General features: G+C 35.1%; 1 protein-coding gene across 2 annotated transcripts in view; it reads left to right on the top strand.

Moving 5' to 3' along the window:
- The window catches only part of LOC121426117 (sushi, von Willebrand factor type A, EGF and pentraxin domain-containing protein 1-like), an 80,227-nt gene that overhangs the window by 38,611 nt on the left and 27,370 nt on the right, over positions 1–14,246 (top strand). For both annotated transcript variants that reach the window (XM_041622286.1, XM_041622285.1), the window contains exons 27-35: positions 1,578–1,739; positions 2,529–2,738; positions 3,448–4,146; positions 5,991–6,221; positions 7,102–7,255; positions 9,533–9,688; positions 11,257–11,530; positions 13,073–13,360; positions 13,744–13,888. In XM_041622286.1, the coding sequence (XP_041478220.1) occupies positions 1,578–1,739; positions 2,529–2,738; positions 3,448–4,146; positions 5,991–6,221; positions 7,102–7,255; positions 9,533–9,688; positions 11,257–11,530; positions 13,073–13,360; positions 13,744–13,888 (2,319 nt within the window). The remainder of the gene's footprint in view (positions 1–1,577; positions 1,740–2,528; positions 2,739–3,447; positions 4,147–5,990; positions 6,222–7,101; positions 7,256–9,532; positions 9,689–11,256; positions 11,531–13,072; positions 13,361–13,743; positions 13,889–14,246) is intronic.

Below are 14,246 nucleotides of genomic sequence, written 5' to 3'. Positions count from 1 at the left end.
TCATATGAGCGTAATTGGGGTCCTATTCTTAAGATCGTTCACTGCAAATTGAAGATGACGTCCCAAAAAGCCTGACAATTTGATGTAAGCATGCTGCGTGCTAAATGGAAACATGTTTTGGCTGTACAAGTTCCAATTTCGCCTATTTATAGTTGTTTATTTATGAACAGCCTTATGGAGCATCAAATCCTCACACAAAACACACCTGTTCTCAACACTAGCATAGTCTAGCTTTTTTTTAATGGATTCATTGTTTCCTTTAGTCAGCCCACCTGTGCGCTTTGAAACACCCGTATAAAGCGCCATATAAATGTTAGCATTATTATTATCCCCTTCATAGGCTTTATGTCCATGGTAAAAATGGTAAACCATTTTAGACACAATAGTGTTTATAAACGCTACTGTGTCTAAACAGAAACCGGAAGTGGTACAGGTTACACGTGCCTAATTACAACTGGCATGCAAAAGATATTCATTCCAGCCAACCCATTCTCAATTTTTAAATTTGATATTGCTGATTGACAAAATTGAATGAATATGACTGACAATCTAACACTGATTCTAGGGAAGGTACCTACTGAACTTCCTTTTTCCACATTGAAATTATATATCACCACTTTGGAACTATTTTTACTGGCGGAAGAATAAGAGCCAACTCTGAAGTGATGAATTTGATCCTGTCAGGTGTAGTCTTCATAAATGCTGATTTATTTTTAAAATGAGCTGGTTGAGGTACCCTTTTCTGGTCAGATATGGAATGTCAGACATATATCCTATCCACTAGTAGTAAACATTCAACCCTCGAACTTCCTCTTTATTTTTTTATTAATTTTTTTAAAGTGCCACTTTAAGACACGAGTTTATGGGAAATGAATTAGGCATGTGATACCTGTATACATTGAGTTGTTTGCCCCCATGCACTGTCATGAGGCACAAAAACATATATGCGCTTCCCATTGTCTGTCTACACGTATAGAACACAGATCATTCTAACCATGACTCTCCTCCATAGAAAGCAATACAAAAGGCACAATCTAAAGAGACAAGGAAGTAATAATTTAATTAATCATGCAATATCAATATTGTACTGAAAAGTAATTGGGAAACAATATCAATACCTTTAAATCGGATACTATTGCAAATCCTTTAAGAAAAGGAAGAAACATTTGAGCATTTATTTTGTTTGTATATACCCCATGAGAAAGGTAAGAGAATGTATGTCTTGAATCGTTAAGATATGCATAACTAACAGCATATAATTGAAATGAGTTGTTGGAATACAAGTGGGCCCATCTAATAATTGCATTTGTATTAGACTTAATTTTACGTACTTCACAAGTAAACATCATCCACAAACAACATGCTAGCATCATTCATCAAAATTAAATGATGCAACAATATGAATTAAAAAACAATTTGAGGTATGGAAAGTTTGAGAGAACCAGTATAAAAAAGGCAATGATTGTACAGTCAGCAAGGAGATTGTGACTCTGAGGAACCACATGTATTTTCAAACTTTGGACCCGTGTAATACTTAAATTTCTTCCTGCAACACTCTTTTAATTTGTATCATTTAGAGATTTGTGAAGCAGGAGAGTACTCCCCATCAGGATTCGTTCCTTGCACGTTGTGTCCTCTTGGTACTTACCAGAGTGGAACTCAACGAAGTCAATGCCATGAGTGTCCAGGCGAGACTACAACACTGCAGACGGGTTCAACTGATGCATCTATGTGTGTTGGTAAGAACTGTGTCTAAATCACTGACGTACATAAATAAATGAATAGAATACAATGAAGATTTTTTTTAATGATTAAAAGAAATCACAGGGGAGAAATATGGGAGATTAAGATAAAATGAAAGGTTGTAAAACTTTTTATGAATATAACAAAAATCCAGCACAATTTATTAATTTTTTGTAGTTGAAAGGTCAAATTTTTGTTCACTCACAATTTCTTTACAAATTTTGTCCCATATGCCCTGTCTGGCCCCTCAATAATTTGGCTCATATATGCTGCTGATAAAAAAATCAGTTGATTATCCATTGGGATTAGGTTATTTCTCGAACTTGCCTAACAAGCCTGTAGGGTTACTGAATGACAATTTTTTTTTGTCTGAAGAACTAATGACTTAGCATATATATCTTTTTAAACTATGGCTATGTAGGGATTATGCATTAGCTTCAAACTGTGTAAGATTATACTATATCCTGGTTCAAAATTCTTTACATTGTTTAGTGTGCATTACAAGTTATGCCATGTGTTTTCTTCTACATGCTGCTTCATCAGGATCTATATATCATATTGGTGATATTTAGTAACACTCGAGGTATGCCATTACATTGTTATTTTGATAATCATATATTCATGTACTGAACTGGAGCCTAGATCAATGGCCATCTCACCATGAACCTGAACAATTGTTGATCTTTATTTTACTTCCATCATAACGCTGTTGGAGGAGGTGCATTTTTCATCAAATAACAAATATTTATACAATTTTCAATCACCCAATTTCATTTTTCTCACAGATATTGATGAATGTGCAAGCCTCCCATGCCAACAGGGTGCATCCTGCGTTGATGGAATCAACTCATACACATGCTTATGTAGGAAAGGTTATAGAGGGCGTTTGTGTGCCGATCGTATTCTGTGGTGCGACTCTGGTCCTTGCCTCAACGGAGGATCTTGTGTGGAGGAAGGTGACGGGTTCTCATGCATTTGTGCTCCTGGATATACAGGTATGGTATGTTTACTCCCGGGGGTATTGTGCCCACAATATAATTGGTTTAGTGCCACGGGTAATGTGAAACTCAAGATGTTGTACCTCATTTTTCATGGTAGCCATCTTGGAGTTCAAAATGTTGGTCCCCCAGGTGTTCAGATCGATGGGGGATACAGAATGCACATACTTTCTCTCGGATCTGAGCAACTTGACCTTTTTATGGTTACATACTCTATTTGCCCTATTATGTAGCACTATGTGTTTTTTATGTAGCCATTTTCATTTAAGCATAAGTATCTAATTTATGCATTATGAGCATCACATCCTTATCTTAACTGGGCTATTTCAGACCAGTATATACTGGGGGGGGGGTCAAATTGAACTTAGGCCATCGTGGGGGTATCTGTTGAATTAAAATAGTAACTTTGAAAGTTTATGGATCTGACTTGTGAAACTTAACATAAGAATAATCAAGTATCACTGAACATCCTGTGCGAGTTTCAGGTCACATGATAAAGGTCAAAGGTCATTTAGGGTCAATGAACTTTGGCCAAATTGGGGGTATTTGTTGAATTACCATCATAACTTTGAAAGTATGTTGGTCTAGTTCATAAAGATCATACGACGGCGTAGTGACAAAATTTGTTCAATAAGGTTTAATGTTGTTTAATGTTCATACACTGCAACTGCATCTGAATAATTTCATCATTCTTTCATGTTGACAGGCTACTTATGCGAGATAGAAGTAGACTACTGTGATCCACTACCATGCATGAATGATGGAACTTGTATGAACAACGAAGGTGATTTTGAGTGTTCTTGCCCATTTGGATTTGGTGGTAAAACCTGCGCAGACGAAATAGACTACTGTCCAGAAAATCAGTGCGAAAATGGAAGATGCATAGTTTCTGAACTTGCATTAGGTGGGTACTTCTGTGAATGTAACGCAGGATTTACAGGATTGACCTGTTCTATCAACATTGACGAATGTAAGAGTAGCCCTTGCTTACATGGTGGTGTTTGCATCGATGGTATCAACAGTTTTACCTGTTCATGTACAACTGGATTTAATGGTGTGGAATGTGAAGGAGACATTGATCTATGTGCTGATTGGAACTGCCAGAATGGTGGTACATGCAAGGATCTAGGCGACAGCGTAATCTGTGCATGTGCTGAAGCCTATGCTGGGCAGCACTGTGAAGAAGTTAGAACAGCTTGCAGTGACTCCCCCTGCAGAAATGGAGGAACATGCTCAGCTGTTGACGACACAACATTGGCATACGAATGCTCTTGTACTGAGCGATTCATAGGACAAATGTGTGAAACCAAAGTGAACTTCTGTCTGTCCGATCCTTGTAGAAATGGAGCCACCTGTGAGGATGACGTCTTTAGCTACATCTGCCATTGTCCTGCTGGATATCAAGGTATGTGGTTTAAGTTGCCAATAACATGAGCACATGACATATCTCTAGGGTATAACAGTCAATTGAAGCTTCACATTGTGTTTGTTCAAACTGTGTTATTTATATTGCATTTCAAAAGGCACAACTTTTTAGATATCCTTTATTTTAATGATTTTATGGTCTATTTTTATATTTGCGATAAAATTAGCTATGCTCTTGTGAACTAATTGATAATTTTTTGATATAATACAGACTCTAAGCATTTGATTTACTTGCCTCTAAATATGACAGTTTTATGATAGGGCATGTGTCATATACAATATGAAATACAGAAATTAAAAATGTGAAATGTTCAGTTACACTTTTCACATGTATTACTTTTTGAAAGATTATCTGAAAAGTTTGAAACCTTGAAATATATGATATACTGTGAACTGTCTTTGTTTTATGAAATTTATCTTCTTAGAAAACATCAAGTAATTGATAGGATATGAAACACTACAAAATTAATGGTATTATATTGAATTCTTAGAGGAAACTTTATTAGTCTTTTGATAATTGTATCCTTGCCTTCCCGACTTAATCTTTCACTGAATGTATGTCAAATAATGAACATCTCTTAGGTAGTTTTGAAGCTCACGGAAGGAAAGAGCCATTATATCAATGATTCTGAATAGAGTAGTTCATTTGTATCTTTTTAAGTGTTTCTATATTTATTTGTAATATTTGTGCAATATATTTTGTTGTAGTTTTTATATGGTAAACAAAACAAAACCAATCAATATTAAGTCAGTTTCATGTTATTGTTTTATCACTGAATACATGTTGATTTTTATATGCTGTGGATTCAAAATCTAATCATAAGCACATTAAATTGAATAGGAAAATAGTTTAAGTGCAATCCCTTTCTAAAAGATCTGTGATAGGCCATGGTTACCTCTAAGATTAAACTAAACACCTTCATAATTTTTTATGAATAGTTTTAGTATAGTATTTCTGTGTTCCTTTGCTATTTTGTTTGCTCCTCCTTCTCGCTAGCACCTTGAGCCTCTGTAATGGGCTAGATATGAGGCCTTATTAATTGCCTTCATTATGATTATTTTTATTTACTTTCATTGGTAGTATTATTATCATTAATATAATTATTGTTTTCAGGTAATTAGTCATTTGCATGTTATCGTTCTATTGCCGAATACTTGTTGCTTGTTTGCATGCTGTGGATTCAAAATTTCATCATAAGCATGCAATGCCTTCCTAAGAGAGATTGCCAGTCTCCGGTACATTTAAGATCAAACCAAAAACTTACCTGTTTAATTTCTATCAATGGTTTTAATATAATATTTCTGTGTTCCTTATCTTTACCCAGATACATATTGAGCCTTATTAATTGCATTTATTATTAATTTTATTATTATAACTTATTATTATTGTTGTTATTAGTTTGATTATTATTAATTCATTTATTTATTTGATATTCATCTATAATTTATTCATTTATTAATTTCAGCATCGTCATCGTAATCCTTAGGGCAGTGGTTCAATTAGCAATTTAATTTTAAACCAATTCTCACTTATTGTGATATGAATGGTTAAGACCTTAGGAAACACTTCTAAACATAATAGAGTTAAACATAAAAGAGTAAACTTAACTTAAAAGAGTAACCAACAAGTGGAATAAGCTGCCACAGTAGAACCATGGGTGCCACTGGACCTCTTAAACTGGCAAGCCTTAGTATGCTACACTGTACAAGTAATTTACGTTGGGGCGCAATTCAACTCAAGCAATTAATTCTTTGTGTAACTACTATGATTGCAACACTGCATGATATTGAACTAATATTTAGGGTGTCATTTGCATTCTAAAGGGGAAACCTGTTCTGAAGTAATACGATGGTGCGATGACACTCCATGTGGACTGAATGCAACCTGCATTGAAGAGACTGATTCCTTCACCTGCCTATGTAGTGTGGGTTACACTGGACCGAGATGTGAGGACGTACTAACGTTCTGCAATTCCCAAAACCCCTGCCGCAATGGAGCTACTTGCAGTGGAGACTTGGATACATTTGAGTGCCATTGCCCACCTGCATACAATGGTAATTCCCTGTGTTTTATAACCCAAATAAGATGGGGGGGGCTGATTTTTTTACCAAAATTGCAACCCGTGTATGCGGTTTGTTATAGACAAAGAAAATCTCAAAAAAAGTTGATTTATATTATATAAATGTAAAAATCTAATACAAATAATGTTTTTAGCCGAAATTCATGAAATGTATCGTTATTTCTCCTTTCACTGATTAAACTCAATTTCATCTTGCTTATGGTCAAAATAAGTCCCTGACATTATACATTAAAAAAAACAGTAAAAAAAGTCGACAAACTTAGAAATACATATGTAGAAAACAATAGAATACATTAGAAAATTATTGTGATATTGAAATTAAAGTACATTTGGTCAGAATCCTATTAGGGGTATTTGAACAAAAATTAGCATTTAAGGGGCCTTAATTTAGTGAATTAGAGCAACTATTGATTTCAAGCATAAATTAGTAAAATTAATTAGAAATTAGATTTTACAAAGACTTTGATCGTAGAGTTTTGTAGATTATGCCCTGGGCAAAGCTTATGCCGATTTCCGTCATGATTACGCGATCAACAGCCGTGATCAGGGCCACCCCCCAGGTCTTCCTAGTCATTGAAATAGCCCAGTCTTTTTAGGGTTAAAAATATCCAAATGCTACACTCATACAGGCATAAAAGATCCCATCTCAATATAGATCTATTTACAATATATGATATTTTTGTAAATCTTGATCACAAATTTGTAATCGAAGCTGCATGAGAGTAATTAGTCATGAGACATTGCAGTGACATGCTTTTGTGACTTCTTATTGCACAAAGTATCAAGGAGGGGATGGAGGCAATGAAATATGCCTAATTAGTATTAAATTCATTTACAACTATATTTTGCTGCAGGTATGTTATGTGAGCATTTGATCGACCCTTGTGCTGCTTCACCCTGCCTGAACGGTGGTACATGTGTTCAGGAACAGCTTTCGTATCAGTGCGACTGTTTGCAAGGATTTGAAGGAATTCACTGCGAAGTTGATCAAAATGAATGTAACAGCAAGTAAGAGAATATTCTGCATTCATTACGAAAATTTGTGTTTAAAAACAGATCTCCTCTGACACCCCAATTTCAAATTCCCAGCTTCTCTCACTGCCCCCCCCCCATCCCGATATCAGCAGGAATGGTAATCCTTAAGTAAACAACCACACACTCTCCCAGATAATCCACCTTCCCCCAAGGAGAAGTGACCTTCATATGGCCAGGCAGAGGGAGATAGAGAGAGGGATGTTGCGGTTTCCAGCGCAGTGTTTGTTCAGCTCTTATCAGCAGCTGCAGTTGACCCCACCCCAGTTTAAACGAGAAAAACTTAACTTTCCCCAAAAACTGAAAATGGGGTGTCGATACCCCACTTGAGTTCCCATTGACTTACACCCAAGGCCTTATCAGCAGTCAAATGAACCCACCCCAGTTTAAATGCGAGAATTGAAGCTCTCCCAAAATCTGAAATTGGGGTTTCAGATTCCCCACCTGACCTCCCATTGACATAACACGCAGGGCAATGGGTTCCTGTGTTATAAGCTGGTGGGGTATTTTTTAAACACAGGATTCACGTAATGTTTCTTTAAAGACCAACACACACCTTACGACTGTTTGCAATCCGATTTTCGAATAAAACATAGTAGAATTTGATGCCAATATTGAGACATGGAATATCTTACTGTGTAATGTTCGAAATCATCGTACAAATACCCATGTTCAAATCCGTGACTATGCCATCATCCTTCATAGAATAAAAGCAAATTTAATATCTAGTCATGACGTCATAGCAGTTGTACGATTGGCTATGATTTGAAACTAATTTGGCCTTTACTCCAAAATAAAGGCTTGCAATCTTTCAAAATGGTTATATAAGTATTTTCAATTAATTTTAACCTCAAATATAATGATATGTTCCATTTACATTTTCAGAAAATTATCAAAAATGCCATTTGTTTCAAAATCGGATTGCGAGCAGTCGTAAGGTGTGAGGTGGCCTTTAGGCACCCCATGCACACCAAAGTACATTTGTACAAAAATACTATTTCACTTTTAGCGATACAATACATATATTAAATGTATAAAAGGCACACCTTCAATAGTATTCTCAAATATTAAATTAATAATGAAAAGGAGATACTATATTTGATTTGTTTTTCTTAAGGTAAAGTCTAACAGTTCTGACAATAATACTACAATGTTACCATGCAGTGCTATTTGAGGGGAGAATATAAGGAGAGCTTAAAATATTTTTAACAAGTAATAGTTTTTAGGCTCATTTAGAAACAAATTCATGTTAATTTAATCTTGAAGGAAGTTTTTTATTAAAAAAACATTAATTAGGCATCACACAAACACACCCTTAAAATTTTCACTATAAATCCGCTCGCTGACTCTTTACTTTCTGATCTCACGCAACTTTTGAGAATAAAATTGCAACCCCCGGATACATGGTTCCGTATTTACTAAACAATTGTAAGTGCGTGTAGAACAAAAATTGCTCGAAAACATGAATTTGTGAACAAATCCAATGTAAGAAGTGTTTTCAGCCAAAATTCACAAACGTATCATTTTTCCTTTTACTAGCTGAAGTCAATTAATTTCATTTTGGGTAATAAAGTCCCTAATAATTTCCATTGAAGAAAAGTAAAAAAACAAAGAAATACATAAGAAATTTAGAAAACAATAAAATACATAAGAAAATAAATGTGATCCTGAATTTGTTTAAAAATTATATTTGATCAGATTTCTATTTTAGGGGCGTCACTAGTTAATAAGAACAAACTTTTGATTTATGCATGAATAAGCATAGTTAATTATCAACAAGATTTTCGGCAGAATTTGATCTCATGGTTTTGTAGATTATGCCTTGGGTATTAGGCCTGCCAACTTTTGTTGTGATCGCACGATGGATGGCCGAGATCATGAGGGGAAGGTTGAATCAAGCCCCCTCCCCCCCCCTCTGTCTTATTAGGCATCAAAACAGCCCAGTCTATTCAGGGTTAGAATATGCAGTCTTTAGTCATAGGAATAAAACAAGCTCTTTTATGTTTATTTTATATACGGTTATTTTATAGACCTTTATTGTTGCATATTACAGAGGTGATGTTATGTGAACTAATAATCTTCATCATAAATTTATTTTGTTTGTATGTATACTTGCAAGTACATCTGTATAAATCTCATCCCCCCACCATCTCGTAATGTATTCGTAATGTATTTTGAGTGTTGTCATATCGAGGTGTTCTTTCAAATGTGTATTTCCATTTATTGGTATAATCATGTCTTACTCTTTTATAGTCCCTGTGAGCATGGAACCTGCACAAATACCCCAGGCTCTTTTGAATGCGAATGTGAAGCAGGGTACACTGGGGTTACCTGTTCAGAAGATGTCCTATGCAGCCCAAATCCTTGTGAAAATGGAGGAGTCTGTGAGAACCTGAACACAAGATATCGGTAATTTACATTGACACTTTACTTCCTCCTTTATTTTTCTTGGAAAGGGATAGATTGTTATGGCGAAGAGCAAAGGATGGAATAATATTCATACAAGAAATTATCGAGTTGTAATTCATTGCTATTACAAAATACAAATGAATGATCATTGATGAAAATTAAGTTTTACGCCTTTGTTGTGTAATGTATGATATTGCAGAATATTGTCACAAGATGATTTTAGATAAGGAAAGGGCCCTTTGTTGATATTAAATCGTTGTGCCCAATCCAAGAGCTTGACGGGCATTGATTGCCTTGAGAGGTATCCAAGAAAAAACTTATTTACTTTGTATGACTTTGAAACAATAAAAAAAAAACTTTCAGCAAATGCAATCTCACCTTTCGCAGTAAAAGTAATAGTAATAATAATAATACCAACATGCTTATATACTGCATATCACACGCCAAATACATCCCAAATCCCATTCATCCCACTCAATTGGATAGTATTACCATGGCTTTAGCCCTGCAGCCTTTTACAAGGTGGTGGCATTTTAAGGGATAAATTTCTGCCTCATCTGGATGATGAAAATGTGGATAATTTTTTGGCTTCGAATCCCATGGCTGGGATTCGAAGCCATGACCCTCCATTTCAAAGTCGGAAGACTAATCCACTAGGCCACAATGCTCCACAATTAAAGCAATTATATCAATAATTTGTTTTGCATGAATATTCCTAATTAAGGTTTGTCTCCCACATTTCAATGTACAAATTCAGAGCAAATGCAAAAGTTATATGACACCATAACTCAAATCTTTGAAAAAAAAAGAAATTAGTCAAGTCCAATCCTAGTACAGTGAAAATTCATACATGAAGTTTATTACATATTTTGATAGTAATGATATTAATACTAATATTGATATTAATAGTAAAATTATATATTGATATTTATAATTTCTTTCATGTTAACTTGTCAATTTCCTTGGTATTTTTCAGATGATGCATTTTAGAATTAGATTTTATGGCAAATATTATGGTATTCCAGATAACACTTATATTCCAGATAACAGAATATAACGTAGTGAATTCTCTACAAAAGTAATTAGCTATCTTTGTGGTAGCTATTTGTGTTATATAAAAATGTATCTAAAAACATATTAAACACATTATCAAAAACACATTGGAACTAATCTTTGCAATACCATTGAATACTGGTAAACAACACACTGACAATATGTTAGTGAATATTAATGATTGCTATGATATTTTAAAAAATCTTCATTATCATTGTTTATTTTTTATTTTTTTATATTATTTTTTTTTTTGGGGGGTATCATGACATTTGCTCCAGTGACAATTCCTCCCAGCCGTATTTTGTCTAAGAGCATGTATGGGCAGCAATAGTGTTTTATGTTAGGTTTAGGGTGAGGTTTAGGATAGGGAAAAGTTAAATCCAGGGTTTGAATTGGTCATTCCATTAGTGTGTATGTTACATGTACACAAAGGTTTCAGGAGTAGGGGAGACCACTTTCGATCAGGTTTCATTATTTCGGACCACCAGTCTTGTGAATTATACATTTTCTATTAGTTGCGAATGTGCCTTAGGATTCAGAGGAAGAACGTGCGGTACCCAAATAGACTACTGTCGACAAAACCCTTGCATCGGTCAAAACACTGACCTCTGCGAGAATCTAGTTGGTAGTTACCTGTGTACCTGTAAGATTGGATTCTCAGGATCACGATGTGAGACAGAGATTGACGAGTGTGCAATGTCCCCGTGTCTGAATGGTGGAAGCTGCATCAACCAATGGGGGAGTTTCACATGCCAATGTCAACCGGGCTTCACAGGTGACCGTTGCGATGTAAGTATAGTTTTGAATACAGTTTGTCTCCTTTTATGTAATCACCAATAAAATTTAAAGACTTAGAGACCCTGACTGGACCAAAAAACAAAATTAAGAAATCATATATCAATTGAAAGTTTTAAACCTAACAGACACAGCTATGCAAGGTTTATGTGTTTTCATTGCATCCCAGCTAATTATTTTGCTCAAAGATAGCTCCAATTATCGGGCATTGAAAATAAGTCATTCTGATTGAAAGTGTTGTGATTCTACAGGTTTTTTAACACAGAGAAAAACTGGGTGATAAGTTTATCTTTTCAGATTATGCATTTTATGTTCTTCATTGCTATCACATAGATAACATGATTATGTTTTTACATCCAAGCTTATTAATGTGATGAAATTTACAGCTTGGGAATAGTTTATGCCATATTTTGTTTCTCGCTAATTTTAGTGGAGCTTTCCAACTCAAATTATGTGTAACAGCTTTTCAAAAGAAAACACAAGTCTATTGAAGAGTTGTTGGTTTACCTGAATTTGAGCACTGAATAATAATTAGTGCCATTTTCCCTTGCAAATAAGAAAAAATGATTGCATGATCTGGGATTAAAAAAGTGATATTTTATGTAGAAACCTCACATCTCATAATTAAGGCTATTAAAAAGCGCAATAAAACTTACTGTCAAAACCCAGTATTTCGAGTTTTTCTTAAGCAAAATAGTATAAATACATGTATGCATAAATCTTATATTTTTGTTCTATATACATGTAGTGTATATGATTCCGACTTGTCAATTTTTTTATCAAGTGTACATGTAGCTTTAATATGTACATGTAGTTCCCACGTGTCTGTTTCACATGTTGATCAAGTGTACATGTAGGTTATGTACATGTAGTTCCCACTTATCTGTTTCACATTTTGGTCCAGTCTTGGTCTTAAGGATAATACACAGGAATAAAGCTGCTTATTTTTTTTACCCAATGGTGTTATTATATAGATTTTCAAGTAATTGTTCAAGAGTTTAATAAAATAGTGTTTATCATCATGTTTCTAATCAATAAATCAAGCATGGTTATTACAGTGAAACAACTACTGTAAAGTTCACATAGTACCCAGTGTTGTAAACTTTTAAACAGTTTTGTTATTGTGTAGGTGAATATCCCCCCCCTTGCTCATCCCATCCACATGCACACACACCATATAATTTCGGCATACATTCGTAATTCCGAAGGTTTGGATATTCTGAATGTTCGTTATTCCGAAGATTCGTATTTCCGAAGGTTCGTAATTCCGAAGGTTCGTTAGTCCAAAAAGGTAATATACCGAACCTTATTTCGTTTTAGGACTAACAAACCTTCGGAACAGCGAACCTTATTTCGTTTTTGGATTATCGAGCCTTCGAAAGAATGCCACAAATGTTCGCATTAACGAACCCTTGTACGTTTTCGGATTAACGAACATCGAGGTATAGGCAATTTACGTGTTTCGGAATTATGAACCTTCGGAATTAAGAACCTTCAGAATTACGAAGTGTAACCATGATTTCAATGTGTTAACAGGAAAACATTGATGATTGTGTCAATCACAATTGTGAAAATAATGGGACCTGTGTCGATGAGATCAATAGATACAGCTGCCAGTGTACCCAAGGATCGTATGGGTCACATTGTCAGCTGAGGTCAACACTCTGTGATAACAACCCTTGTCGCAATGGAGGTTTGTGCATTCTCAATGAAGATGGCTTCCACTGTGAATGTCTGTCTGGTTTCAAAGGTGAAACCTGCGAATATGACATTGATGACTGCAAAAATCATCTCTGCGCTCATGGCTCCACGTGCCAAGACCAGGTATAATCTGTTTCATTTTTTTATTTTCTCCTTTCTGATGACTGATTTTAACGTGATTATTAATCACGGTTATATTGCTGGGTCCTCACCTGAAATAGCTGACTGAGGGTGGGTCCCCCACACCACTCCTTGATCTCCCACTGTTTTTACGAACCATGCATGTTTGTCACAATTTTGTGTATGATTTTTTTAATGTACTGTATACTCTTGGGATAGGATATTTTGAAAGGGATTTGCAATACAGCATGAACAGTAATTTTTATTTTTTTGCTGTGTCATGGCTATTTTTCTTTTTGTGGACTGTGTTTCAACATACATCAATAAAACTTCATGACAGGTTATGGTTGTCAGTATTTTAGACTTTTTTCTCAAACTTTATATAGTGGAATAGCTACCGCTGTATGTGTCCACTAGGCGTCACTGGCAGGCTTTGTGATGAAGAGATTGACAACTGTCTGTTGAATCCTTGCCAACATGGATCGACATGCATAGACGGAAGATCAAGATTTACATGTGCTTGTGCAAATGGTAATTGAAAAAACGTAAAATATGAGCAAACAGCTGAATACAAATGAATAAATTATATGTTCTATCTGGAAATGCGACAAATATACTTGTGGTGATATTCATGAAATATTTTCTTTGGCTTAAAACTATATCTTGAAGTGAAGGGCAGGGAGGTGGTGCTTACTAACCTTCCCTCCCTTCAACATTTTTTTGTGATAAACATGTAGCATAAGAGACGTTACAGATTTACAGCTACAGGCGCAGATGTGCCCATTTATATGTGTTGTTACAATTGATAAGAAAGGGTGGACTGTCTCAATATTTTACTTGCATTGTTCTAACTATAGTTGTCATGTCTTAGCATTTTGAAATTGTGAGG

The sequence above is a fragment of the Lytechinus variegatus genome, chromosome 13 (genome assembly GCF_018143015.1).
Source record: "Lytechinus variegatus isolate NC3 chromosome 13, Lvar_3.0, whole genome shotgun sequence".
NCBI lineage: Eukaryota > Metazoa > Echinodermata > Echinoidea > Temnopleuroida > Toxopneustidae > Lytechinus > Lytechinus variegatus.
This window is presented reverse-complemented; position numbering and strand designations above follow the sequence as displayed.